The sequence below is a fragment of the Prionailurus bengalensis genome, chromosome B3, assembly GCF_016509475.1.
Source record: "Prionailurus bengalensis isolate Pbe53 chromosome B3, Fcat_Pben_1.1_paternal_pri, whole genome shotgun sequence".
In the NCBI taxonomy this organism is placed as follows: Eukaryota; Metazoa; Chordata; class Mammalia; order Carnivora; family Felidae; genus Prionailurus; species Prionailurus bengalensis.
In genome coordinates this window covers 72,522,325-72,547,301 of record NC_057355.1, presented here as the reverse complement: position 1 = coordinate 72,547,301, position 24,977 = coordinate 72,522,325, and the positions used below count along the sequence as shown (strand labels likewise).

Sequence of the window (24,977 nt, the reverse complement as noted above, 5' to 3'; positions counted from 1 at the left end):
CCTCTATTTTTATTTCATTGCCTGGGGACGTCGACTTACATTTGGAAAATATTGTGTCACAATTCTGCTCTATGACACAATGGCCATTAGCCACAGGTGGCTACTGAGCACTTGAAACATAGCTACTCTGAATTGGGATCCGTGGTCAGTGTAAAATTCACAGGATTTCGAAGACTTTGTAAGGTGTCTCAATAATGTTTTGCATTCATTTCATATTGAAATGATAGTGCTTTAATTTTTATTAATGTATGTTTATTTTTGAGAGAGAGAGAGACAGAGCAGGGGAGGGGCAGAGAGAGCAGGGAGACACAGAATCCAAAGCAGGCTCCAGGCTCTGAGCTTTCAGCACAGAGCCCAACATGGGGCTCGAACTCACAACCTGAGATTGTGACCTGAGCCAAAGTCGGATGCTGAACTGACTGAGCCACCTAGGTGCCCTGAAATGATAATGCATTAGATATATTAGGTTAAAGAAAATGTATTCTTTTTTTTATTAAATTATTTTAAGTGTTTGTTTGTTTGTTTGTTTGTTTATTATTTATTTTTGAGAGAGAGTGCACAAGCAGGGAAAGGGCAGAGAGCAAGAAGGACAGAGGATAAGCAGGCTCTGCCCTGAGAGCAGTGAACCCAATGTGCGGCTTGAACTCATGAACCGTGAGAGCATGACCGGAGCCAAAGTCGGAGGATCAACCAAGTGAGCCACCCAGGCGTCCCTAAAATATATTATTAATTTTACTTGTTTCTTTTCACACTTTTCATATGGACACTAGAAAATTTTAAGTTACATTTGTATCACATTATAATTCTGGGGATAGCACCTCACAGACTTTAAGCTACCTAAGTTCTAGGACCACACACGTCTGCCTCACCAACCCCTGTAGTCCCAGCATCTAGCATACTCTTAATTTGTTTTGTTACTTCATCACACTACCTGGATCTTAATTTTTCAAAATTACTTTTGATTCCTTCCCTTACAAACACTCTCATTCCATTAAAGTCAGGAACTGAGAAGGCTGAGAAGTGTTGGTAACACTGTGAGAAAAGGTGACCATAGGGTGACAGTGGTATAATTTGGGGGCTGATAATTTAATGATATCCATCAAAAGTTCAAGTGCACATTCCTTTTAAAACCAGCAGTTTCGCTTCCAGGAATCTATCCCACAAAAACATCTGCAAATACACAAAGATACATGTGAACAGAGACGTTCGCTGTGACGTTAGTTTTTTTCCTCTCTTTTCCCTCTTTTAATTACCTGGTTGTACAAAAATTCAAGTGACAAGGTATGGTCATCAAACATTTGTTCCTTTCGAGGCTCATGTAAAAGTTTGGCTAGAGGGGGGTGCCTGGGTGGCTCAGTCAGTTAAACGTCTGACTTCGGCTTGGGTCACGATCTCACAGCTTGTGGGTTCGAGCCCAGTATTGGGCTCTGTGCTGACAGCTTGGAGCCTGGAGCCTGCTTCGGATTCTGTGTCTCCCTCTCTCTCTCTGCCCCTCCCCCGCTCACACACACTCTCTCTCTCTCTCTCTCTCTCAAAAAATAAATAAACATTTAAAAAAATTTAAAGTATGGCTAGAGGAATTTTCTTTCATACCTTCCTTTTCTTTCTCCTCCTCCTCCTCTTCCTTTTTTTTTTTTTGCCCCCAGTTTTACTGACATATAACCTCTTGATTTCCAGCACTTCAGATTAACCAAACTGTTCTACATCAGGGTCTTTACATTTGCCAGTTCCTCTTCCTGAGATGATTTCCCTCCATCTCTTCCCTTCTCTATCTTCAAATTTCAGTTTAAATGTCCTCTCTTCAGAGGCACGTGGATGGCTCCGTTGGTTAAGAGTCCAACTCTTGATGTCGGATCCCGTCATGATCTCACAGATGGTGAGATCGAGCCAGGCATCAAGCTCTGCACTGACAGCAAGTAGGCTACTTAGGATTCTCTCTCTCTTTCTCTCTGTCTGCCCCTACCCCTTCCTCCCTCCCTGTCTCAAAATAAATAAATAAACATAAAAAAATTTAAATGTCCCCTTCTCAGAGAAGTCTTTCCTTACACATGCCTAACTCAACCTCTCCCATTACTATTACTCAACTTATTTTCTTCATAGTATTTAGAATCAACAAGTATCTTACTTAGTTGCTCACTGATTTATATATGTTTTCCCTCAATAGAATGTAAGATTTAAGAGGGAAGAGACCAAGTCTGTCTTATTCACCTTTTTGTGTCCATACAGCCTGCCAAGTACTACGACAGGTACTCCATAATGATTTGTTGAAGGAGGAAACAACCCAAAGGGCTGTTGTGCGGCTTTAGTGAATTAATGAATATCAAGTTTATCAGTGTTGCCCACTGAGGTCTGTCTAAATAAAAGGTCATGTATTATCTTAACTAAAACTGATCAGCAGTTAAGAGAAAAGAACTAGAAAAAGCTGAACATATCAACATAGATGGACTCCCAAAATGTTACTGATGGCACATTTCTGAATACTGTGTAACAAAAAAGAAAAAAAAATGCAAAAAACCTGTGTGAATGATTCATGGCACCTCCCTGTACCTTTTTTGGCAACTGTTTACAAACCTTTAATTATCTCAAAATAAGTTTAAAGAAAGAAAAATACATAATGTTTAACGTCATTCATAAGAAAGCAAAAAAAGGGGTGCCTCAGTGACTCACTCAGTTAAGCATCCAACTCTTGGTTTCAGCTCAGGTCATGATCTCACAGTTTGTGGGTTTGAGTCCCATGTCGGGCTCTGCGCTGCCAGCACAGAGCTTGCTTGGGACTCTGCCTCCCTCTCTCTCTGTCCCTCCCCTGCTCATGTGAGTGTGCTCTCTCTCTCAAAAGTAAATAAATAAACATTTTTTAAAAAAGAGTATAACAAAAGAGAATAAACTTTGAGATTCTTGATACACACTATGGCAAATAAAAGACCATAACCTAAGGCCATAGAGCAAATGGAAATAATTGTTCTCCTCTAGTTAGTAGCTACTAAAAAGGAGATGGAAACGTTTTCTATGGTCTACTCATAGTGGAAGATTGATTCCTGGGACCAGGAATGTGGTTTGGGCTGTGATCATTTCCTGGGGATTCTTAGAGAGAAGGTAAGTATAGAGGGCCTTTAGGAACCCTGTGTTGATTAACAGACAGGGCCTCGTGGGAAACAGCCCTACATACCTCCTATGAACACAGGAACTGTCCTAATCCTGGACTCAAGGAGAGGCAAAGATCCTTTAGTATTGTAACCATTTCACTTTTTAGCAGTATAAGGGAAAGGCATCTTGGAAGGGTCTTCTTTGAGTTGTACTGTTCAACCTACTCAATTGACCTGGGAGCCAGAAAGGAAATGACACCCCTCTGCTTCAATCCCCTCCCTTTACGGTCTAGTTCTTTTTGTGTGAGTGGGGAGGGGGAGGGGGGCGGGGCACTACCAGATCACAGAAGCATGACCTTGAGAACTAGAATATTTCAAAGAGGATAGACTATTATCATCATCAATATCACCATCATTGTCATTTAGTACTTAATTTGTCTTGGGCACTGTATTAAGCCCTTATCACACATTACCTTATTTAAATCTTGCCACATCACTAGAAGGTAAGCATACTTAATATTACCAGATAAGGAAAGCCCAATAGAAGCTAAATAACCCCTCCAAAGTTAGCAGAGCCAGGATCTAGACCACTTTTGCCTGAATCAAATCTTCATGCTCTTAACACTACACTCTCTTGCTTCTTCCATTATCCTGGCTGAGTCCAAACAGAAGTAACAGAGCTCAAATATTATCTCTGGTCATTCAACCTCTTTGATCTTTTATGCCCAGCTATTCTGAAATAATGATTTTGTACAATCAACCCTTAAACAATAGAGGTTTGAATGACGTGGGTCCTCTTATATGTGGATGTTTTTCAATAAATACAGTGCAATACTATAACCTTACTTTCTCTTATTATTTTTTCTTTTTTTTTTTAATGTTGATTTGTTTTTGAGAGAAAGAGAGCACACAGGAGCACTTGCACACGCAGGGGGAGGGGCAGATAGAGAGGGGCACAGAGGATCTGAAGCAGGCTCTGCACTGACAGCACAGTGCCCCATGCATGGCTTGAACTCATGAGCCATGAGATCATGGCATGAGCTGAATGCTTAAACAGACTGAGCCACCCAAGTACCCCTTCCTTATGATTTTTTTTAAGTTTATTTATTTATTTAGAGAGAGAGAGAGTGCAAGTGGGCGAGAGGCAAAGAGAAGGGGGGCGGGTGGTGGTAGAGAGAATCCCAAGCAGGCTACATACTGGCCAGCCTCGGGGGTTTATCCCACCAACAGTAAGATCATGGCCTGAGCCAAAACCTAGAGTCAGATGCTTAACCAACTGAGCCACACAGGTGCCCCCCTTAATGACATTTTCTTTTCTCTAGCTTACTTTATCATAAGAATACATATGACATACAAAATATGTGTTGATCAACTATTTGTAATGGGTAAGCCTTCTGGCCAACAGTAGGCTGTTAGTAGTTAAGTTTTGGGGAAGTCAAAAGTTGTACATGGATTCTCAACTGCACAGAGGGTTGAGTCCTTAACCCCCACATCCTTCAAAGGTCAACTATATGTGCCTGTGTTATAAATTTAATATGATGATAACACTAAGTTTTTGCTAAGTAAGCTCAGTTTTCATATTTAGCTTGTCAAATCATTTTTGGGTGCAAAAAGATTTTCTAATAAGATCTTATTTAGGAGCCTTTAATTTTGAATATTTCATTTTTTATTTTTTTAAGTCTATTTATTTATTTTGAGAGAGAGAGAGAGAAGTGGGGAGGGGAAGAGAGGGGGGTGGTGGAGAGAATCCTGAGCAGGCTCTGCACTGTCAACACAGAGCCTGATACGGGGCTAGAAATCACGAACCATGAGACAATGATCTGAGTTGAAACCAAGAGTCAGATGCTTAACCAACTGAGCCACCCATGCGCCCCTTGAATAATACTTTAAATGTAGTATGTCTGACATGTAGTTCAAAAAACTTGTTGACCAGTTCTTAAGGTTGATCTGAGAGGTGGCTTAATTTAGAAACTTTGACTGGAGATCACCTCTTCTGCTAACCAGCTCTCTGTACTGGACACATTCATCTTCACCTTTATGATCTCTAAGGAGTCACTGTCCAGTTGCAACATTCCCTGGTCTGATCTGTCTTACAAGTATTTCTCAAGATATGATTGTGTGATGGTTAAAGATATGGCAGATACAGCTTCAAAAGAAAATACTTAAAATTTTCTTTCTCAACTGTTTAAGTCTACTGATTTTGAGTTGTTTCTCTCCACACCAGTATCTTTTAGTTGCCTGCAAACCATCGGTACAAGTTCTGACTCTCAAGGAAGAGTTTTCCGACTTCTAAAAAGCAGCAGTGATTTCCCTTTTCTGAATTCTTACAAACCTTAGAGGTTTTTCTTAAAGTTTATTTATTTATTTAGATAGAGAGCATGTGCACACAAGTCAGGGTGGGGCAGAGAGAAAGGGAGAGAGAGAACCCCAAGCGAACCATGAGATCATGACCTGAGCCGAAACCAAGATTCAGACACTTAGCCCACTGGGCCACCCAAGTGTCCCACAAACCTTGGAGTTTCTATCACATAATCTAACCACTTGATTTTAGGTCACACTATACTTATATTGTTTCTAATGAAGTTCATAATCCTCAATCAGATTTCAATCTTTCATTCAGTCACTCATTCAACACATATTTATTAAGTGACCACACATGTGTCAGGGAGCATTCCAATGGCTCAAGAGAGTGATTGTTTCCTACCTCATTTATAACCACAGAAGATTCTAATACAATAATGGTTGAATATACCCATGAATATTTACTCATATATTTGTGTGTGTATATCCCCAATTAGTCCCACAAGTGATCTGAGGCTGAAATATTCAATAAAGAATTGCAGTTACAGGGGTGCCTGGGTGGCTCAGTTGGTTAAGCGTCCAACTTCAGCTCAGGTCATGACCTCATGGTTTGTGAGTTCAAGCCCCATGCCAGGCTCTGTGCTGATAGCTCAGAGCCTGGAGACTGCTTCAGATTCTGTGTCTCCTTCTCGCTCTGCCCCTCCCCCGTTCATGCTCTGAATAAACGTTGGAAAAAAAAAAAAAGAATTACACCTACAAGTTTTAAAACTTGGGTCAAAAACTTCAGAAACGGAATCTCTCTGGGCTTTCCCACAAAGAACCCTTTCTTCTTTTCTAGCTTCCACCTCCCAAAGTACATCTGCTCTCCTTAGGTGGACTTTGGAAATGGGCATTACTCAGGCTGGAGATGAATCAGCGCACAATGAAGGAGACAGGCAGGGGATCCAGACAAAGGAGAGAAGTATTGAAAAAAAATCCCCATTTATACCAAATCAAGAAAGTGATCCTTTCAGCAGAGGCTGTCTCAAGAAACTTCCACTCCTTCGCAATGCAAATTTAACTAAACAACTTGATTTTCCCATCAAGTTCATTAAAAATGGAATAATTTCACATATGTGGCCATTAAGCACAATGTCATTGTTTATAAGCTTAGCTCACACTCACACGAGGATGATTACCCCAGAGTACTTACCGCCTTAGGACATTTCTGAGATACTGGTGTCACTATGTCATCACTATCTGTAGTCTGTGCTTCACTGACTTCAGAAGCTTGTTCACAGGATTCTTTATCTGTTACAGAAAAGGCTAGAATTACAGAACTATTTCCAAGCACCCTATCTAAACCCAGTACCTTCATCTTCAATCCATTATCTGGCCACTAGTTCTGAGTACCTAGATTTTGGCTTCATTTACTGAGAATCAAACCCTCCTTTTCTTTTTTTATTATATGAAATTTATTGTCAAATTGGTTTCCATACAACACCCAGTGCTCATCCCAAAAGATGCCCTTTTCAATGCCCATCACCTCCCCTCCCCTCCCTTCCACCCCCCATCAACCCTTGGTTTGTTCTCAGTTTTTAAGAGTCTCTTATGCTTTGGCTCTCTCCCACTCTAACCTCTTTTTTTTTTTCCTTCCCCTCCCCCATGGGTTCCTGTTAAGTTTCTCAGGATCCACATAAGAGTGAAACCACATGGTATCTGTCTTTCTCTGTATGGCTTATTTCACTTAGCATAACACTCTCCAGTTCCATCCACGTTGCTACAAAGGGCCATATTTCATTCTTTCTCATTGCCATGTAGTACTCCATTGTGTCTGTAAACCACAATTTCTTTATCTATTCATCAGTTGATAGACATTTAGGCTTTTTCCACAATTTGGCTATTGTTGAGAGTGCTGCTATAAACATTGGGGTACAAGTGCCCCTATGCATCAGTACTCCTGTATCCCTTGGGTAAATTCCTAGCAGTGCTACTGCTGGGTCATAGGGTAGGTCTATTTTTAATTTTTTGAGGAACCTCCACACTGTTTTCCAGAGTGGCTACACCAGTTTGCATTCCCACCAACAGTGCAAGAGCAAACCCTCCTTTTCAAAGATTCACTTATTCAGAAGTTTGCCAAATAAGGAGTTCACTTCTAGAAAAAAGAAAAGAAAAGAAAAGAAAAAAGAAAAAAAGGGAAAGAAGGGAGAATGGAAGGAAGGAAACTAGAAAGAAAGCTGATCCTTTTGTAGGGGCTGGAGAAAATGACCAAGCCAAGAAAAAGCAATGCAATTGGGGTGGCAGATTGTATTTCCCAAAAATAGCCTCAGACAATATCTCTCATCCCACATGCTCTCTTGTAATGTGACCTTGTCATAATATTTTTTACTGAACATTTGAAATTCCCTTTTGTAAGATGCCTTTCATATCTTTGCTAATTTTTCTATTGGGCTGTCTTTTTCTTTCTTTTTTTTTTAATGTTTATTTATTTTTGAGAAGAAGAGAGAGAGTGCAAGGGGGAGGGGGAGGGGCAGAGGGAGAGGAGGACTGAAGTAGGCTCTGTACTGATAGCAGAGAGCCTGATGTGGGGCTCAAACCCACAAACTGTGAGATCATGACATCAGCTGAAGTCGGATGTTTAATTGACTGAGCCACCCAGGTGCCCCTGTTTATTTGAGAGAGAGAGAGAGAGAGCACAAGTTGGGGAGAGGGCCAGAGGGAGAGGGTCAGAGGAGGGGGAGGGGAAGGGGGGAGAGAGAGAGAGAGAAAGAGAGAGAGAGACAGAGAGAGAGAGAGAGAGAGAGAGAGAGAGAGAGAGAGAGAATATCTTAAGCAGGCTCCACACTCAGAGCAGAGCTCAATGCAGGATTGGATCTCAAGAACTGTGAGATCACAACCTGAGCCAAAATCAAAGAGTCTGACACTTAACTTATTGAGCCACTCAGGCACCCCAAGAAAATTCTACTAATGTTGATGAGGTTTTGAAATGACAGGGTTCAGAGCTGGCGGCCAAGAAAGAATTCTTGAAGACGTCTTTGGTGCAGAAAGGTGATTTTTATTAAAGCACAGGGACAGGACCAGTGGGCAGAAAAAGCTGCGAGCTGTCTTTTTCTAATTGATTTGTAGGGGTTCTGCATATTTTTTGAATTTGAGCCTTTTGATGGTTGCATGTTTTATAAATATCATTTCCACTCTTGCCCATTTAATCTTTTGCTACACAGAAATTCTTACTTTTAAAGTAGTCAACTTTATCAATATTTTCTTCATGACTACTACATTTTGTTTTTTATTTAAGACATCTTTCCTTATTCTGAATGATGAATAATGCTGCTCTGAGTATTTGTGTACAAGTCTTTGGATGGTCAAATGCTTCCAATTCTCTTGGACAGACCCTTAAGAGAATTGCTGGATTGTAAACTGTATGTTTTATTTTTTAGGAAATAGCCAAATATTGTTCATAGTAGTTGTACTGTTTTCTATTCCCAACAGTGATGCATAAGGTTCCAATTTTTCCACATCTTCACTAACACTTGCTACAGTCAACCTCTAGAATGTATCAATTCTAGCTGGAGTGTACTGGTATCTCATTGTGATATTATTTTGCTTTTTCCTAATGACTAATGCTGTTGAGCATCTTTTGTATGCTTAACTGCCATTCATATATGTTCTTTAGTGAATGTCTAGTCAAATTTATTGACCATTTTAAATTGAGTTGTCTGAGTTGTAAGGATTCCTTACAGATTATGGATGCAAGTCCTTTATCAGAAATGTGATTTGCAACTAAAATTTAAATTTAAAAAAGGAAAAAAAATGTGATTTGCAAATATTTTCTCCTAATCTATAGCTGACCTTTTCATTTTCTTAACGGTGTCCTTTGAAGACCATGCATTTTTTATTTTGCCTAAGTCCAATTTATCATTTTTTTAGTTTTATGGACCATGCTTCTGATGTCATAGCTAAAGAATCTTTGTCTAATAAGGTCAAATAGTTTATCCTATGTTTTCTTTTAGAAATTCTATAGTTTTGGTTCTAATATTTAGATTTATAACGTATTTTGGTTTTTATGGGTGGTGTGAAGTAGTTGTCTCAGGTTTTTTTCCCCTCCTCTATGTGGATATCTAATTGTCCTAGCACCATTTGATGGAAAGATTAGATATCCCCATTGAATTGTCTTGGGACCTTTGTGGAAAAATCAATTCACCATAAAATGAAAGTTTATTTCTGGATTCACAATTCTGTCCCACTGATCTGTAAGTCTATCTTTATGCTAATACCACACTGTCTGAAATACTCTACCTTTACCTTAAGGAAGTTTTGAAATCAGGTAGTACAAAAATTTCAACTTTGTTCTTTCAAAATTGTTTTGGTTTTTCTAAATTCTTTGCATTCATGTATAAATTTTGGGGAGAACTGCCATCTTAACAATTATGAGTGGTCCAATCCATAAACATGATACATTTCTTCATTTATTTTAAACTTCTTTAATTCCTCTCAGGAACTTTTGTAGTTTTCAGTATACAGGTCTTGCATTTCTTTTTTAAAATCTATTCCTAAATATTTTATTCTTTTGGACAATACTGTGAATGGAATTGTTTGCTTGATTTTATTTTATTTTATTTTATTTTATTTTATTTTTTTAAAATTTATCTTTATTTTTTTTTCAACGTTTTATTTTATTTTTGGGACAGAGAGAGACAGAGCATGAACGGGGGAGGGGCAGAGAGAGAGGGAGACACAGAATCGGAAACAGGCTCCAGGCTCTGAGCCATCAGCCCAGAGCCCGACGCGGGGCTCGAACTCCCGGACCGCGAGATCGTGACCTGGCTGAAGTCAGACGCTTAACCGATTGCGCCACCCAGGCGCCCCGCTTGATTTTATTTTAGAGTGTTCATGGATACTATATGGCAATACAATTGATTTTGGTATATTGATTTATAACCTATAATGTTGTTCACTTGCTTTTAGTTTTAAAAATTTTTTTTGTAGATTTCTTATGATTTTCTAAAAAGGAGGTCAAAGATGTCAATTGCCAATAAAGGTAGCACTACATCTCTATTTCCAATTGTTATGACTTCAATTTCTTTTTCTTGCCTTATTGCAATGATTAAAATCTCCACTATAATGTTCAAACAGAGTGATAAAAGCAGAAATCCTTTCTTTTTTCTCAATCTTCAGGGAAAAGCATTCAGTCTTTTACCACAAAGTAAGATGTTAGTTACAGGTTTTATTATCCCTTGTTACTTTGAAATAATTTCCTTCTACCTAGTTTGGTGAGAGTTCTTATTGAGAATAGGAGTTGGATTTTGTAAAATGCTTTTTTTCCCCTATCTATTGAGATGATCATAAAGCTTTTATTCCACTAATACAGTGTATTAAATAAATCAATTTTCTGCTATTAAACTAAACTTGCATTCTAGGAATAAATCTCAGTTGAACATGTTGAGGATAACCCTTTTAATATTTTTATATTTTGCTGGATTGGTTTGCTAATATTGCATTTAAGATATTACATCTGTGTTCATGTTGAATATTGGTCTATAGTTGCCTTTCTTTTAATGTCTTTGGCTTGCTTTGGTATCTGGATAATGCTACTTTATAATCAAATCAGTTAGAAAGTTTCTCTGGATCTACTATTTTCAGAAAGAGATTCTGAAGGATCAGCATTTTTTCTTCCTTAAATATTAATAGAATTCATCAGTGAGGGTATCTAGAACTGGACTTTTTCTTTTAAAAAGTACTTTTTAAATTTATTTATTTACTTTAAGAGAAAGAGAGTACATGCAAGCAGGGGAAGGGCAGAGAGAGTGGGAGAGAGAGAATTCCAAGTAGGGTCTGTACTGACAGCAGGACTTGATCCCACGAATTGTGAGGTCATGACCTGAGTCAAAATCAAGAGTCAGACACTTAACTGACTGAGCCACCGAGGTGCCCCAGAACTGGACTTTTTATTTGGTAAGATTTTAAATTACTAATTTCCTTCTGTACTTTTTAAAGGTCAATTCTGATCTTCTATTTCTTCTTGAGTCAGTTCTGCTAATTTGTATCTTTCTAAGAATTTGTCTTTTCCATCTAAGTTGTATAAAGTTGTTCATAATATTCTTTTATGGTCCTTTTAATTATAGAGTTTGTAGTGATCTTACATTCATTCCTGATTTTTCTAACTCGTGTCTTTGCTTTTTTTCCCCCTTAATCAGCAGGCCAGTTATCAATTGTCTTTCAACTCAATATAACTGCCTGCTCTGCAATGATGGAGTTGCACCCTGTAAATATTTCTTCTTTGCCAGATGGCACCATGTTAAGCTTAAGTGAGCACAGAGGATCACTGAAGGAGGAAAAGGTTTCTCTCCCTGGTTTTAGGCAGACCCCTGCAGAAGATAAGGACTCTGCAGACAAGGCTCATGCAACTTAATGCCTGGCTCCAGCAGCTCACATCGTTTCCTGTAGAACACATTTCTAGTAGCACATGGCTTCTGCAACACCCAATTCTAGTAGTTTCCAGTGGCCTGTAGTATATGGCACCTCCCTGTGGGCAGTTTTCTTGGTACCCCACCCCACCCCCAAGTAGGTGAAATGCCACTGGCTTGGCATCTCTCTGTGAATGGTTTACCTGCAACGTTCCAGAAGTCAACTTCACAGATCTCTGAGGTTTGATGTGCAGCCACAACCAAATTCTGTTCTATTCAATAAAACATGACTTCACTCCCTCCAGTGAGGTCTGGATTTCAGCCTGAAGTTGTCTACCAGACCTATTTCTTCTTTGGGGACTTTATTTCAGTTCTAGGGATTAGTGGATATTCTTTAAATCTGAAATACCTGTATTTTTTAGAGTTCTGTTTACTTCTTACTAGTCAATCCTCACCACCATCCCTAGTTCAATCTCCTGTTATAGTTAATAACTCTTTATATTAAACTTCTGTTCAAATTACTAAGTAGTTTCTGTTGGATCTTTACTACAGTCAGTCTAGATAAAGGCTTATCAAGTTTGCTGATCTATTCAAAGTTGGCTTCATTGATTTTCTCTATTCTTTTTCTGTTTCTATTTCATTGATTTCTACTCTGCTCTTCATTATTATTTTCTTTGGGTTTAATATTATTTTCTTTTTCTAGCTTCCTTTTTCTTTTCTTTTCTAGCTTCTTAAAGTAAAAGCTTAGGGGGGTGCCTGGGTGGCTCAGTCGGTTGAGCGGCCGACTTCGGCTCAGGTCATGATCTCACGTTCCGTGAGTTCGAGCCCCGCGTCGGGCTCTGTGCTGACAGCTCAGAGCCTGGAGCCAGTTTCAGATTCTGCGTCTCCCTCTCTCTCTGCCCCTCCCCCATTCATGCTCTGTCTCTGTCTCAAAAATAAATAAACATTAAAAAAAATTTAAAAAAAAAAAGTAAAAGCTTAGGGTATTGACTTCAGATCTTTTTTTCCCTAATCATAAGCATTTAAAGCTAAAATTTCCTTGTAAGAACTGCTCTAGCTGCATCCCATCAATTGTGATATGTTGTATTTTCATTTTCATTCAGTTCAATAAATTTCCTAATTTTCCTTAGCAGCTCTTCTTTGATGCAAGGGTTACTTAGAAGTATGTTGGTTAATTACCAAATATTTGCTATTGCTTGCATTAATTTTCTATGGCTGCTGTCACAAAACACCAAAAACTTAGTGGCTTAAAAGCAACTTTTGACCTGGAGCTGGTGAAAACATCCATATTGTCCCAGAGATATGAGACACTGATCCCATTTTCTATAATCCTAAAATGTTTGCAGGACCATTTCTACACATGGCACAGTCCTGTGGACAATGGGAAATCCATACTGGCAAAGGAGTTGATGCTGGAATGGACACAGGTCAACCTCACAAAGATTCAATTCTGCCTTCTATCTCAACTACAAAGAACTCAACCACAATAGGTTGTACACTTTTTTAGAACTGGTCTCCAAGGACTAGCCTGGATTGCAGGAGGTCATTCCAGGACTGTAGCCCAAGAGCAGAAAATCCTGTTAATCATCAATGACTTCAGTGACTGAGAGTCTCCTCAGGGGCACTTATCCATGACATAGGGCAACTGGAAGAAGTGGAAGCCAGCGCCCATCTTCTTGGGTAGTTTGCTGAAGAGAACAATGTTACCCAAGGCCACTTTACTCATCACCACATGACCCGGCACCTTGAGAGAGTGCAGACTCTTGGCTGATCAATCCCTCTTCATAGAAATGGAGGGATTCTTATACCTGGACAAGAAGGCATATTTACTGAAATACTTTGAGAATAAAAATCAAGTGCTGTGAGCTTGTGACTCGATGAGGAGCCATGCCACCTTGTTCCATATGAGCTTGTCTCCTGCCATGTGCTGGATCATCTGCACTTGTCTGAAACTGTAGATGGAGAAGGGGGAGGATCCTGTTCTGACTTGTCAAACCACCACATTTCTGTTTCTGTGTTTCCTTTGCAGCCAGTTCATACAGGTACCTGACAGTTGTCCCAGTCAGTACCTCCAAGCTCCAATAAAAGTTCTGTGTCTTCTAGCTGCTGAGGGCATGTGGACACAAACATCTTTGATGGGGAAGACCTTTGGGGACTTGCATCAAAAAAATCTAACCTCAGGGCGCCTGGGTGGCTCAGTCGGTTGGGCGTCCGACTTCGGCTCAGGTCATGATCTCGCGGTCCGTGAGTTCGAGCCCCGCGTCGGGCTCTGTGCTGACAGCTCAGAGCCTGGAGCCTGCTTCAGATTCTGTGTCTCCCTCTCTCTCTGACCCTCCCCTGTTCATGCTCTGTCTCTCTCTGTCTCAAAAATAAATAAACATTAAAAATTAAAAAAAAAATCTAACCTCTCTCCTTTCCTGGAAAAGTATCTTCCAGGAGGGCAAAGACTGTAAGGGCTGCTACTCCTTCATTGAACTCAGTGTCCAAAAGTTTCTTGTCACCATGTTCTATGTACAGGAGAGCAAGGAGGAAGAAGACAGGGAAAGCCTCAGGTGGGACATTAGGAATGTGCAGAAGTTGGGGTGTGTGGGTGGCTTGGTCAGTTCAGCATCTGACTCTTGATTATGGCTCAGGTCATGATCTCACAGTTTGTGAGTTCAAGCCCCACATCAGGCTCCACGCTGACAGTATGGAGCCTGCTTGGGATTCTCCCCCACCCCCTCTTTCTACCTTCCCCCACTTACTCTCTCAAAATAAATAAATAAACTTTAAAAATTAAAAAAAAATGTAATGTGCAGAAGCTGTTCTTCAATAAAGACTAAAGAATGCCAACCTGACCCAAGTTGGGTAACTTTTTAGTCAGCCATTCAAAGAAAAGAGAGGCATGGGACTGAAGACAGCTTTTGACTCCCGAATGTCAATGAAATTCAAATGGAACTTACTGAAATGCAAAGCACAGTCAGATGAGAATAAACCCTTCTGCTCAATGAAGGAGATGGTTTTGTACTGTCTTTTTGAATCTCAAGAAGAACAGCTTGTAAAGGATGCAATTGCCCACATCAAGGAAATGTCACTGCATTTGAAAAATAAAATGGACATCATGCTTACATTCCACCTTAAGCATTGCCAAAACTTGTAGAAAATTTTGCTATAGAAGGTATTCCTGGAGAATGACACTGCATCAGAATCAGATGCTCATGTTCAGAGGTCCCAGAATCATTGACAATTGCCTCCTTTCTGGATGGACTTTTGTTTCATGTATGGCTCAAGTGAGAATCTGATATTTCTGGACATCAGTCAGATCTTCCTTAGTACCTCACCAATAAGGATTCTCTGTGAAAAACGTATGCTACCTGTAATCTCCAGAAAGTGGTCCTCAAAAATATTTCTCTAGCTGCTGCTTATTGGAACTTCTGTCTTGCCTTTGCTGGCCATGAGATCCAATGCATCTGGTCACTCACAGAAATGACCAAAATGATGCGCTTTCCTATTGTGTGTGGTCTTGAGACACCTAAAATGTAATCCATACTATATCAGGTTGGTTTCTTACTATTCCACCATTCGTCAATGAGCTGGTTTCTCCTTCTTGAAATCAACCAGTCTAGGGCATGCTTGAACCTCACAACAAATGAGCTCTTGGATAAGCATGTCAATTTGCTGTACACAATTTAGAGATACCTAAAGTGTTTCCTGCATAGGTTGTCACAGGAGAACGTCACCTCACAGTAACCTGTGGCAAGAAGCTCTTTTGTGCTCTGAGCATCAACCAGAGGCTGACACACCTATGCTGGGACACCTATGGGATGAAACTTCTATGTGAGGGCTTGAGTTACCCCAACATAAACTACATACTCTGGTGCTATGGTGCTGCAACATATCCAGTGATGGCTGCAATCACCTATCAAAGTTTCTCCAACAAAAATCAAGCCAAGTATGTTAGCTTGTATGTTAGCCAAGTATGTTACTGACCCACATAGTAACTACTACAGTTCTTTGTAAGGCTTTGAAGAAACCACCATGTAATCTGAGATTTCTGTGGTTGTGGGGATGTGCCATCACTTCTTTCAGTTGTGAGACCTCTTGTCTACCCTCAAAAGCAACAGAACCTGATCATGCTAGACCTGGGCCAGAGTTCCCTGGGAGTATAGTGGAGTATAGATGCTGTGTGAAGCCTTGAAACTTCAAAATTGCCCCCTCTGGACACTCAGGTTGAAGACTGATGAATCCGATGCTCAAATCCAGAAGCTCCTGAAGGTCATTAAAGAAAGCAATCCACAACTCACTATTGAAGGTAACAACTGAGAGGCCAGAAAAAATAGTCCTTCTTCTCATGATTTCATTTTCTGAATGCAGATGTGAATTTCACATATCACTTTAAACATTGCCTCTGTCTCCCTTCTTTATCTTCTCCTACGTTTGATTAAACATAGCTTAGATCCTCTCATTTTATCCTTTAGGTCTCTCTTCTCTTTTCTGTAGAGTCATTCATTCTTTAATAAAGTGATTGATCTTTAAGGTGATGGTGAACTTTCTATGAGCTTTTTCAAGTAATATTAGTTGTTGTGCCAAATGTTATTTTAGCTTTGGTTTTGACTCTGGCTTACATAAAACATGTACAAGTCATTAAACTTGGTCTGGATGAAATGTCCATCTCTCCAGTATCATGAAAAAAAGTAAAAAAAAAAAAAAAAAAAAAAGAAAGAAAAGAAAAGAAAAGAAAGAAATAAAACTGGAAATCTATTCTCTCTTAGTGCTGGAGGTCAGAAGTTCAAAATCAAGGTATTGGGAAGTCTATGCTCACTCCAAACGTTCTAGAGGACATTTTTCCTTTTCTTCCCTTGCCTTTTCTAGCTTCTGGTGGCTCCAGGCATTCTTTGGCTTGTGGCCACATCATTTCAATCTCTGCCTCTGTGGTTACACTGCCTTCTTTTCTCCATGTGTCTCTCTGTGTGTGCACTCACATAATCCAAGCTGACCTCTACATCTCAAGATCTTTAACTTCAGTACATCTGCAAAAAATCTTTTTTCAAATCAGGTAACAGTTACAAATCCTGGGGTTCAGGACATGGACATACCTTTTGTGGGGCTACCGTTGAACCTACTACATTATATATTTAAATTTAAATGTATTTTAACCCCACAAGCTGATATTTTTGCTTTATATAGTAATGTAAACTAACTCATATTCTTTGCTTTTCCTGGTTTGTTACACCTTTGTGCTTCCTTCTGAGATAATTTTCCTTCAGCCTAAAGGACAACCTTAAAATGTAGCTTGAAAGCAAGCCATCCATTTTGGTTTGTCTTTAAATGTCTATTCTGTTTTCATTCTGGAAGAGCATTTTTGTTTTGTGGAGAATTCTTTGTTGGCAGTTATTTCCCTTTGGCATATTGAAGCCACTGGTTTCTGACTATAGTTGTAGCTATTGACAAGTCAGCTGTCCATATTATCAATGGACCATGGCAATCTTTTTCTTTTAAATGGATGCACTTTTTTTTAAGTTTATTTATTTATTTTATGAGGGATAGAGAGTAAGTGAGTGAGAGTGTGGGGGAGGGGCAGAGAGAGAGAGAGAAGGCGAGAGAGAGAATCCCGAGTAGGCTCCACACTGTCAGCACAGAGCCCGACATGGGGTTCAAACTTATGAACCCATGAGATTATGACAAGAGCTGAAATCAAGAGTCAGATGTTAAACTGACTGAGCTACCCAGGTGCCCCAAATGGATACTTTTAACATTTTCTATTTGATTTTATTTTTGCATTTTTACTATGTAGGATATGTTTAGATGTAGATTTTTTTAATTTTAATTTTTAAGTAATCTCTACACCCAATGTGGGGCTCAAACCCACACCCCAAGATCAAGAGTCACATTTTCTACCAACTGAGCAGCCAGGTGCCCCAGATCTGGATTTTTTTTAAAACTTATCCTACTTGAGCTTCATTTCATTCAATGCTAATATCTTTCACTAGTTCTAGAAAACTCTAAATCATTATCACTTTAAATATTACTTCTGCCTCCTTCCTCTTCCATATCTAATTGAACATTGCTTAGACCTCCTCATTTTATCCTTTATGTCTGTCTTCTCTTTTGTATTTTCCATCTTGTTGTCTCTCCTTGTTTTATTCTAGTTATCTTTACCAATTCTCACTTCAGTTGTATCTAATCTGTTTTCTTTTTTTAAAATCTATTTTCAACCCATCTATTCCTCCACAAATTTCTATACTGAGCAGTTCTATAATTTCTATTGATTCATTTCCAAATATGCAATGTATTTTGTAAACATTTTGTGATTCAGACAACCCCCCCCCACAAATCAATACCAAAATTATTAAGTTAAATTTGATGAGGAATAACGTATTTATGTAGTCTCAAAATAATGTCTCACAGATTACTTAATAATTACAAAGGCAAAAATTATTAACTTTATGATTAAAAACCTGGCAGATGCTTTCTTAACCAAGTGATAAAAATTAACACAACATCATAATAATGGGACAGACATCATGTATCCCCTGATGTGATGCAGTGAGAAGGACATAATATCACTTTTGTGGTACTCTTGTAAAAAGTTCATAACCTGAATCTAATTACAAAGAAACATCAGACAAATCCAAATTGAGGAACACTCTACAGAATTGCTCATTTATACTCTTCAAAAATGTCAGTATCAGGAAAGGTGAAGACAAGGAACCGTTCCAGATTAAAGGAAACCAAAGAGTAATGACTAAATGCAATGTATGATCCTGGGTTAGATAAAGGTTAAAAGAACTGTGATAATGGACCTTATTGGGACAACTAGAAAATTCTGAAAATGGACTGGACATGAAGTAATATGTGTCCATGTTAAGACTGCATGCTTGATAACTCTACTGTTCATATAATTTCCTTACTGAAATACACAGAAGTAAGGGGGCATGAGATGTACAACTTGTTCTCAAATGCTTCAGAAAAAATGACAAAGCAGTAAGTGGGAAAATGCTAAAAGTTGATGAATTTGTCATGCGGCTCTTATGTAAGTTTGAAATTATTTTATTTTTTAAAAATTTAATGTTTATTTATTTTTGAGAGAGAGAGAGAGATAGCACAAGCGAGGGAGGGGCAGAGAGAGGGAGATACAGAATCCGAAGCAGGCTCCAGGCTCTGAGCTGTCAGCACAGAGCCCAATGTGGGGCTTGAACTCACAAGCTGCGAAATTATGACCTAAGCCAAAGTCGGTTGCCCAACCAACTGAGACACCCAGGAGCCCCGAAATTATTTTAAAACAAAATGTTTTTAAAAACTTACAACCTTAATGTTTTCATAGCTCCAGTTCTTTGTTGCAATTTTAAAGTTCAGCTTTTATCTCCATGAAGCCGATAACCACAGCTCTTGCCCAGGCCATGTCTGATAATTCCAGTATCTGGAGTCCTGGTGGTCACTGATCAGCCCTGTGTCTCTAGGCCTGCAAGTGCCCAAACCACAGTTCTTCCTCTCAGCCTCACCATTCAGAGGCTCAGAACAGTGCTGCCTTCTGGGTCCTAGACCAAAGTAGGAATTTCTGCCCTGAGTAGACATCTGCCTATGCTGGCAGACAGCAGACTGAGACTGCATCCCATTTCCCTGTCCCAAAAGTCCACCAAAAGCATGGTTCTGTCTGTCCACTGCTTTCTCTAGACTGACAACATCCCAGGGCTACAGGAGTTTCAGCTCACTTCCCTGAGCTTCAATCATCTCCCTCGTCAAGGCTAGGTAATTCTTCCCTCTCTTCTTATTGACTATAAAATGCTTTTAAGAAACGTTAAGATCTTGAGAAAATATATTCACTTCAGCATTTTAGCTGTCATCAATGAGAGTTGGTCTGAATTATCTAGTTTGCCAATACTATAACCTGAAATCATGTCTACCTTGCATTGTAACACAAAAAAGCCTTGCCTTAATTTAAAACATTTTGGATCAACATCACAAATGAGCCAACCATGCTCCTTCTATTTCTTTGTAACCATAATTCACAAGATATACTTGTTAGGTAACTAAACTGGCAAGCAAACTAGCTTTAAAAATTCCAGCCTTCATTGGCCTAACCAGCACACCTGTAAAACTAAGCTTAGAGTGTTCAATACTAATTTTCCATGAAAAGTTTAGCAATGCAAGATGGGGGGGGGGTAGTAAATACAGGCTTGATAAAATAACCCAATGATTAAATAGGAAATTAGATTTTAAAAAGACAATGCCATTAAAACAAACAAACAAACAAACAAATGGACAATACCATTTACAGGATTCAGGGCTTCTTTCTGCATTGGTACTGAATGGGATGATGTAATTTTCTCTTCCTTTTGCTGATTTTTCAAACCATCATCTATGGAGCTCTTGAGCCCTGAGAACTTCCATTCAGTGTACTTCACCTGCTTCAGAATAAAGACAATTATAATTACAGTTGGCCCTTGAACAACATGAGGGTTTGGGGCACCAAAAATCTGTGTATAACTTTTGACTGTCCCTCCCAAAATTAACTACTAATAGTCCACTGTTGACCAGAAAACTTACCAATAACATAAATAGTCGACTAATACATCCTATATATATTATATACTATACTCTCACAATAAAGGAAGCTAGAGAAAAGAAAACGCTATTAAGAAAATCGTAAGAAAGAGAAAATACATTTGCAATACTGTGTTTACTGAAAAAAACAGGGATGTGTTACAGCTCAAGTTCATGTTGTTCAAGGGTCAGTTGTGTATATAATAATAATTTCACAAAATTAGTAATTATGTTAATACAATTACACAACTCATACAACATGATTGTAATATAACAATATATAATATTTAACCATATAATAATATATATTTACAATCTCCTATATATATTTTTAGGTGCTACATAGTAACTTTAATCCAGCTTCCTGTGAAGAAAAGACAGTATCAAGCATATAGTAGGTGTTCAATAAATACTTGTTCTTTAGCTTACTTTCACTACAGTTGAGGTGGACTGCTAAAATTCTAAGCATAAATTGCAGAGTCCATAAGCTGCTGAACTAAATTACAATGAAATGAAGTGAACACTTCAGAGTTTTATTAAACTACTTGTGTTTGAGGAAACACATGTTAGCCACAAAAAGCCATGATAATTGCTTATCTTGGGTGTCTGCTTCTACTTGAGAATAGTATCTCTGGGGACACTACAACTCATATTTTAATTCTGCAGGGTTTCTAAGGCCTTACTTGCAGTGTATTTCCAGTTAAGATGTTACGACTAAGATACTCCATTCTGTTCTTTCCTTGGATGCTTGTTTTTTTACCATGTTTTCTTCTTGAGTAGCTTGCAACCTGGTGTTCCCTTTCCTTTCTTTCTCCCACCTGTGGAGGTTTTCTCTTAGCTTGATACTGGCCAGGTTCAATGGGAATCTCACCAAATGCCATCAGGTCCTAAACAGAAGTATCAGAGACAGCCTTACTAGATGAGAGTTTAACAGCCTTGATACTCAAGAAAGGGATTTGTGAGCTAGCATTAGACTTCATTCCTCGCCTGCCACAGAGCTGAGAGATGCCATCTTTCTTTCCTCCCTGTAATAAAACCCAGGATCCTTCTCCATCAGTAGGTGGCTCATGACATTGCGAGGGATGCAGAATAAGTTTGCTGAACACCTGACATTCATGGAAGGCATTTCTTTTACTACGATTTTAATACCATCTTCTTCAAATATGTTTCACAGGATTGGTGGAGATCTGCTACCTGGGGGAGAAAGGAAGCTTTTTCCTCTTCAGATGAGATCTCTAAACTGTCCTTCGTGGTATTCTCCTCAGGCTGAGTTTCTGGTTTCAGGAAGCTCTCTGGGGGTAGGTAGAAAGATTTCCAGTCCAATTGCATCTCAACAAATCCATTGGGGTTCCCCGCAGGGTCTGTGAGGTTAAAATCACCTGAGACACACACAGACATTAATAAGATCTGATCATATGAAGTAGACAAGTGAGTATTTATCAGCACCTTATCCATTCCCCATTTTGAATTTTACCATAATTTGCTTGTCATGAATTAACATCCATGGTGATAATACACTCAGAAGTAACATAAAATAGCAGTGAATATTAATATTCTCTGAGAATGTTTACTTCTAATATTCACTTAGAATATTTGTAGGGGAAGATGGGAGTCTCCAGGTTTCAGGAAGGGATAGTCAAAAGACGTATGGAAAGGTATAGCTTGCTTGTCCTCAGTCACCTAGCCAATAAACATGACTACATTATTACTATTACCAAATGCTTGCCAGGCCTTAAGCATACCAAAGAAACCATTATCTACGCTCAAGTGGTCCCTATTTCTAAAGTAACAAAAGCCAAGAAAACTTCAGCAAAATCGCTATTTCCAAATTCCAGGCTTCTGATTTGTAACACTGATTACTTTAACAGATGGCTCATATTGCCTCTTCCTTTGGCAAAAGATAAATTATAAGCAAAAGTATCAGCTTTTTGTTTGTTTGTTTGTTTCTTTCTTTCTCTTTCTTTCTTTCTTTCTTTCTTTCTTTCAGCTCTTGTAGTACTGGAAGGAGGGAGGACTCACACATTTTCTAGAATATCCAGAAGCTTGTTAAACATAGCTGGTACTAGCTATACCCATCCCTACTTCACAATGGGAGCACAGACATCCCTGCCTCATCCTCCCCCCAGTACTGCAACCAGAGAGGTGACCTTTCCTAAGTTCGCCTCAGTTCTGTACTGGGGGGAAAGAGATCCAAGAAATTTACCTTTTCTATGGCATGGCATGAAAGTCTAACTTGTGTTTAAAAGAAGCAAGGGAATTACGAGAGAGTATTAAGGACACAGTTTATAATCTGATATCCACTCTCATGTGCTGAGAGACAACAGGCCTTAAGTAAACATAAATCCTGAGAAGCATGATCGAATCAGAAAAGATTTGTTAGAGACGGACGCATGGACTTTAGGTTGGTGGGTCTACCCACTTAAGAATCTTGCTTTTGTTGCTAAAAAGAAGCAGAAGAAGCAATGTTTCTATAGGATTAGTGGGGATCTGAGTCTTCTGCTCTGTTGCTCTTGACAATACTCTAAAATCCTCTCAGCAGGTTTTTTTTTATTTTTTTATTTTTTATTTTTATTTATTTTTATTTTTTATTTTATTTATTTATTTATTTCTGAGACAGAGAGGGACAGAGCATGAGTGGGGGAGGGGCAGAGAGAGAGGGAGACACAGAATCTGAAGCAGGCTCCAGGCTCTGAGCTGTCAGCACAGAGCCCGACGCGGGGCTTGAACTCACAAACCATGAGATCATGACCTGAGCCGAAGTGTAGTCTCTCACTGGACTGAGCCACCCAGGCGCACCTCAGCAGGTTTTTAAAGAGAGACTGTTCCAAGCAAGTAATCAAAGAAAAGTAGGACAGGAAGACAACACTGGGCAGAGAGCATAAAGATGCGATAGACTTGAACTCCCACCTTTAATGGATTTGTTTTGTGCGAGAGGAAGCAAGGGCACTTGGACTTGGCCAAGGTATGAGCCAGGCTCTGCATCTTCATCATCAAAAACGTAGACAGACAGGGCCTCCCGCCTCAGATATTTATCCAGGTCAGAGGTCACAAGCACTGGGAATCGAGCCTGGTCTCTAAAGTGTGGATTGTTACTGGCTGGAATGATGGCAGTGTCGTGGTCAGAGAAGGTGAAGAAGCGGTACATGACGTATGGACTGGGCTGGGTTCCCAGCCGTCGACTCCGGAGGCCATAGCATCTGATGATTTCCACCCGCAGCTCATTCTGATGCTTCCAGGTCTCCAATCTGGACTGGAAAGATGTTGGTCTTGGATGAAGGAAAAGGGTGGCCTGAGAGAGTTGTTGTGGGTGAACCCCAGCACCCTTGATGAGGAAGAGCTATGACCTAAACTGCTGTAGAATCCTGACTGGGTCCCAGAGAAACCTAATGACATTCGCCTGCCTGTAAAGTGGCTCTGGAAGATAGTTATTTGAAAGAGGTGCTGGCACTCAAGCCTTATCTTAGAGAAAGGAACAGAGAAGCTATTTTGTTCACAGCAGGGAGAGGCAGCTAGCTCTGAGGGTATGATTTCATTTCAAACCCAAGCTTGACCAAGGGAAGAGTTGTGGCATCACAGCCACAAGAGTTCTGGATTAGTTGTGGCATCACAGTTTTTCTCCTTCATTCACATTCAACAAATACTTATTGAGAGCGGAAGACTGAGCTGTTCTCCTGAACTGCTTGGCTGAGGCTCCTCTGAGATACATGGGCACATCCTTTTTTCTCACCTTATCTTCCTGGGCCTCCAAGGCACCAAGCACATTGGCTGACAGGTAGGCCTGAGCCTTCTTTCGCTTATTGCATGCCTGTAGGCTGGATCCTATGGGGAAGCGCAGCCTCATCCAGTATTCTAGCACCCCGAAGTCTTCTCCACCAGCTCCTGGGTAGCAGAAAGTATGAAACGCATGGAAGACACAGATGGTGTGGTGAGGATTAAGAACAAGGCAGAGGAAGAAAATGGGAAATGACCAAAAGACCAACTATAGGCTTTGGGAAACTCTGCATTAGTCCTGGGAGCTGTGGGAAGCCAACAGCACTTACCAGTAAGTATGGTACAGCCATGGACCCTCTCCACAGTCTCCAGCACCCTCTCAAAGTAAATCCATCCAGCTGCAAGCGTGTGGTGCTCACTGGCTACAGCCTGGTGTAGATCAAGCCGGACTGAAGCCCCATGAAGGTAGTTCAAAAAAAGGGAATCTGTTTCTACCACATACTGGGAGGTGAAGTCATAGAGGGGCTGTGGCCCCACAGCTAGTGGGGTACAGTGGGTTTCAAAATCATAGAAGGAATAAGTACAGAAAGTGGTAGGTTGAGTGTCTCCAGCCTGATCCAGGGCAGCAGACTTCAGAAAGGCTTGGTGGATGTGCAGTTCAAAAAGATTCTCACTCTGATGCAGCAGAGAAATGTCTGCTTCATCATCATCTCCATGGGCTGGCAGTGTTTGCAGACATAATGACAACTGTCGGGTGCCGTAAGCCACATCTTTGAGCTGTTCTAGAGGGAAAAGAAAACTGCCTATCCATTAAAGCATAGAGAGCTCCTCCTCAGGGTAAAATAAGTTGGATGGAAGGAGAATAAAAACCATGATGAAATTCCAAGTTGTGATTATTTCAAGACACCATGTGATTCAAAAGGAAAAGAAATAGAATGACAAGTAGGAGCTTTGAATTCTGATGGCTAAATAACCC

The 24,977-nt window shown here is 39.8% G+C and overlaps 1 protein-coding gene across 6 annotated transcripts in view; it reads right to left on the bottom strand.

Moving 5' to 3' along the window:
• The window catches only part of RPGRIP1 (RPGR interacting protein 1), a 90,427-nt gene that overhangs the window by 17,895 nt on the left and 47,555 nt on the right, over positions 1-24,977 (bottom strand). For 2 of the 6 annotated variants that reach the window (XM_043554291.1, XM_043554294.1), the window contains 7 exons: positions 24,331-24,783; positions 24,018-24,169; positions 23,198-23,540; positions 21,485-21,669; positions 20,974-21,177; positions 20,016-20,154; positions 6,577-6,674 (listed from right to left, as the gene is read on the bottom strand). In XM_043554291.1, the coding sequence (XP_043410226.1) occupies positions 6,577-6,674; positions 20,016-20,154; positions 20,974-21,177; positions 21,485-21,669; positions 23,198-23,540; positions 24,018-24,169; positions 24,331-24,783 (1,574 nt within the window). The remainder of the gene's footprint in view (positions 1-6,576; positions 6,675-20,015; positions 20,155-20,973; positions 21,178-21,484; positions 21,670-23,197; positions 23,541-24,017; positions 24,170-24,330; positions 24,784-24,977) is intronic. The other 4 variants (XM_043554295.1, XM_043554296.1, XM_043554292.1 and 1 more) reach the window with 3 other exon arrangements.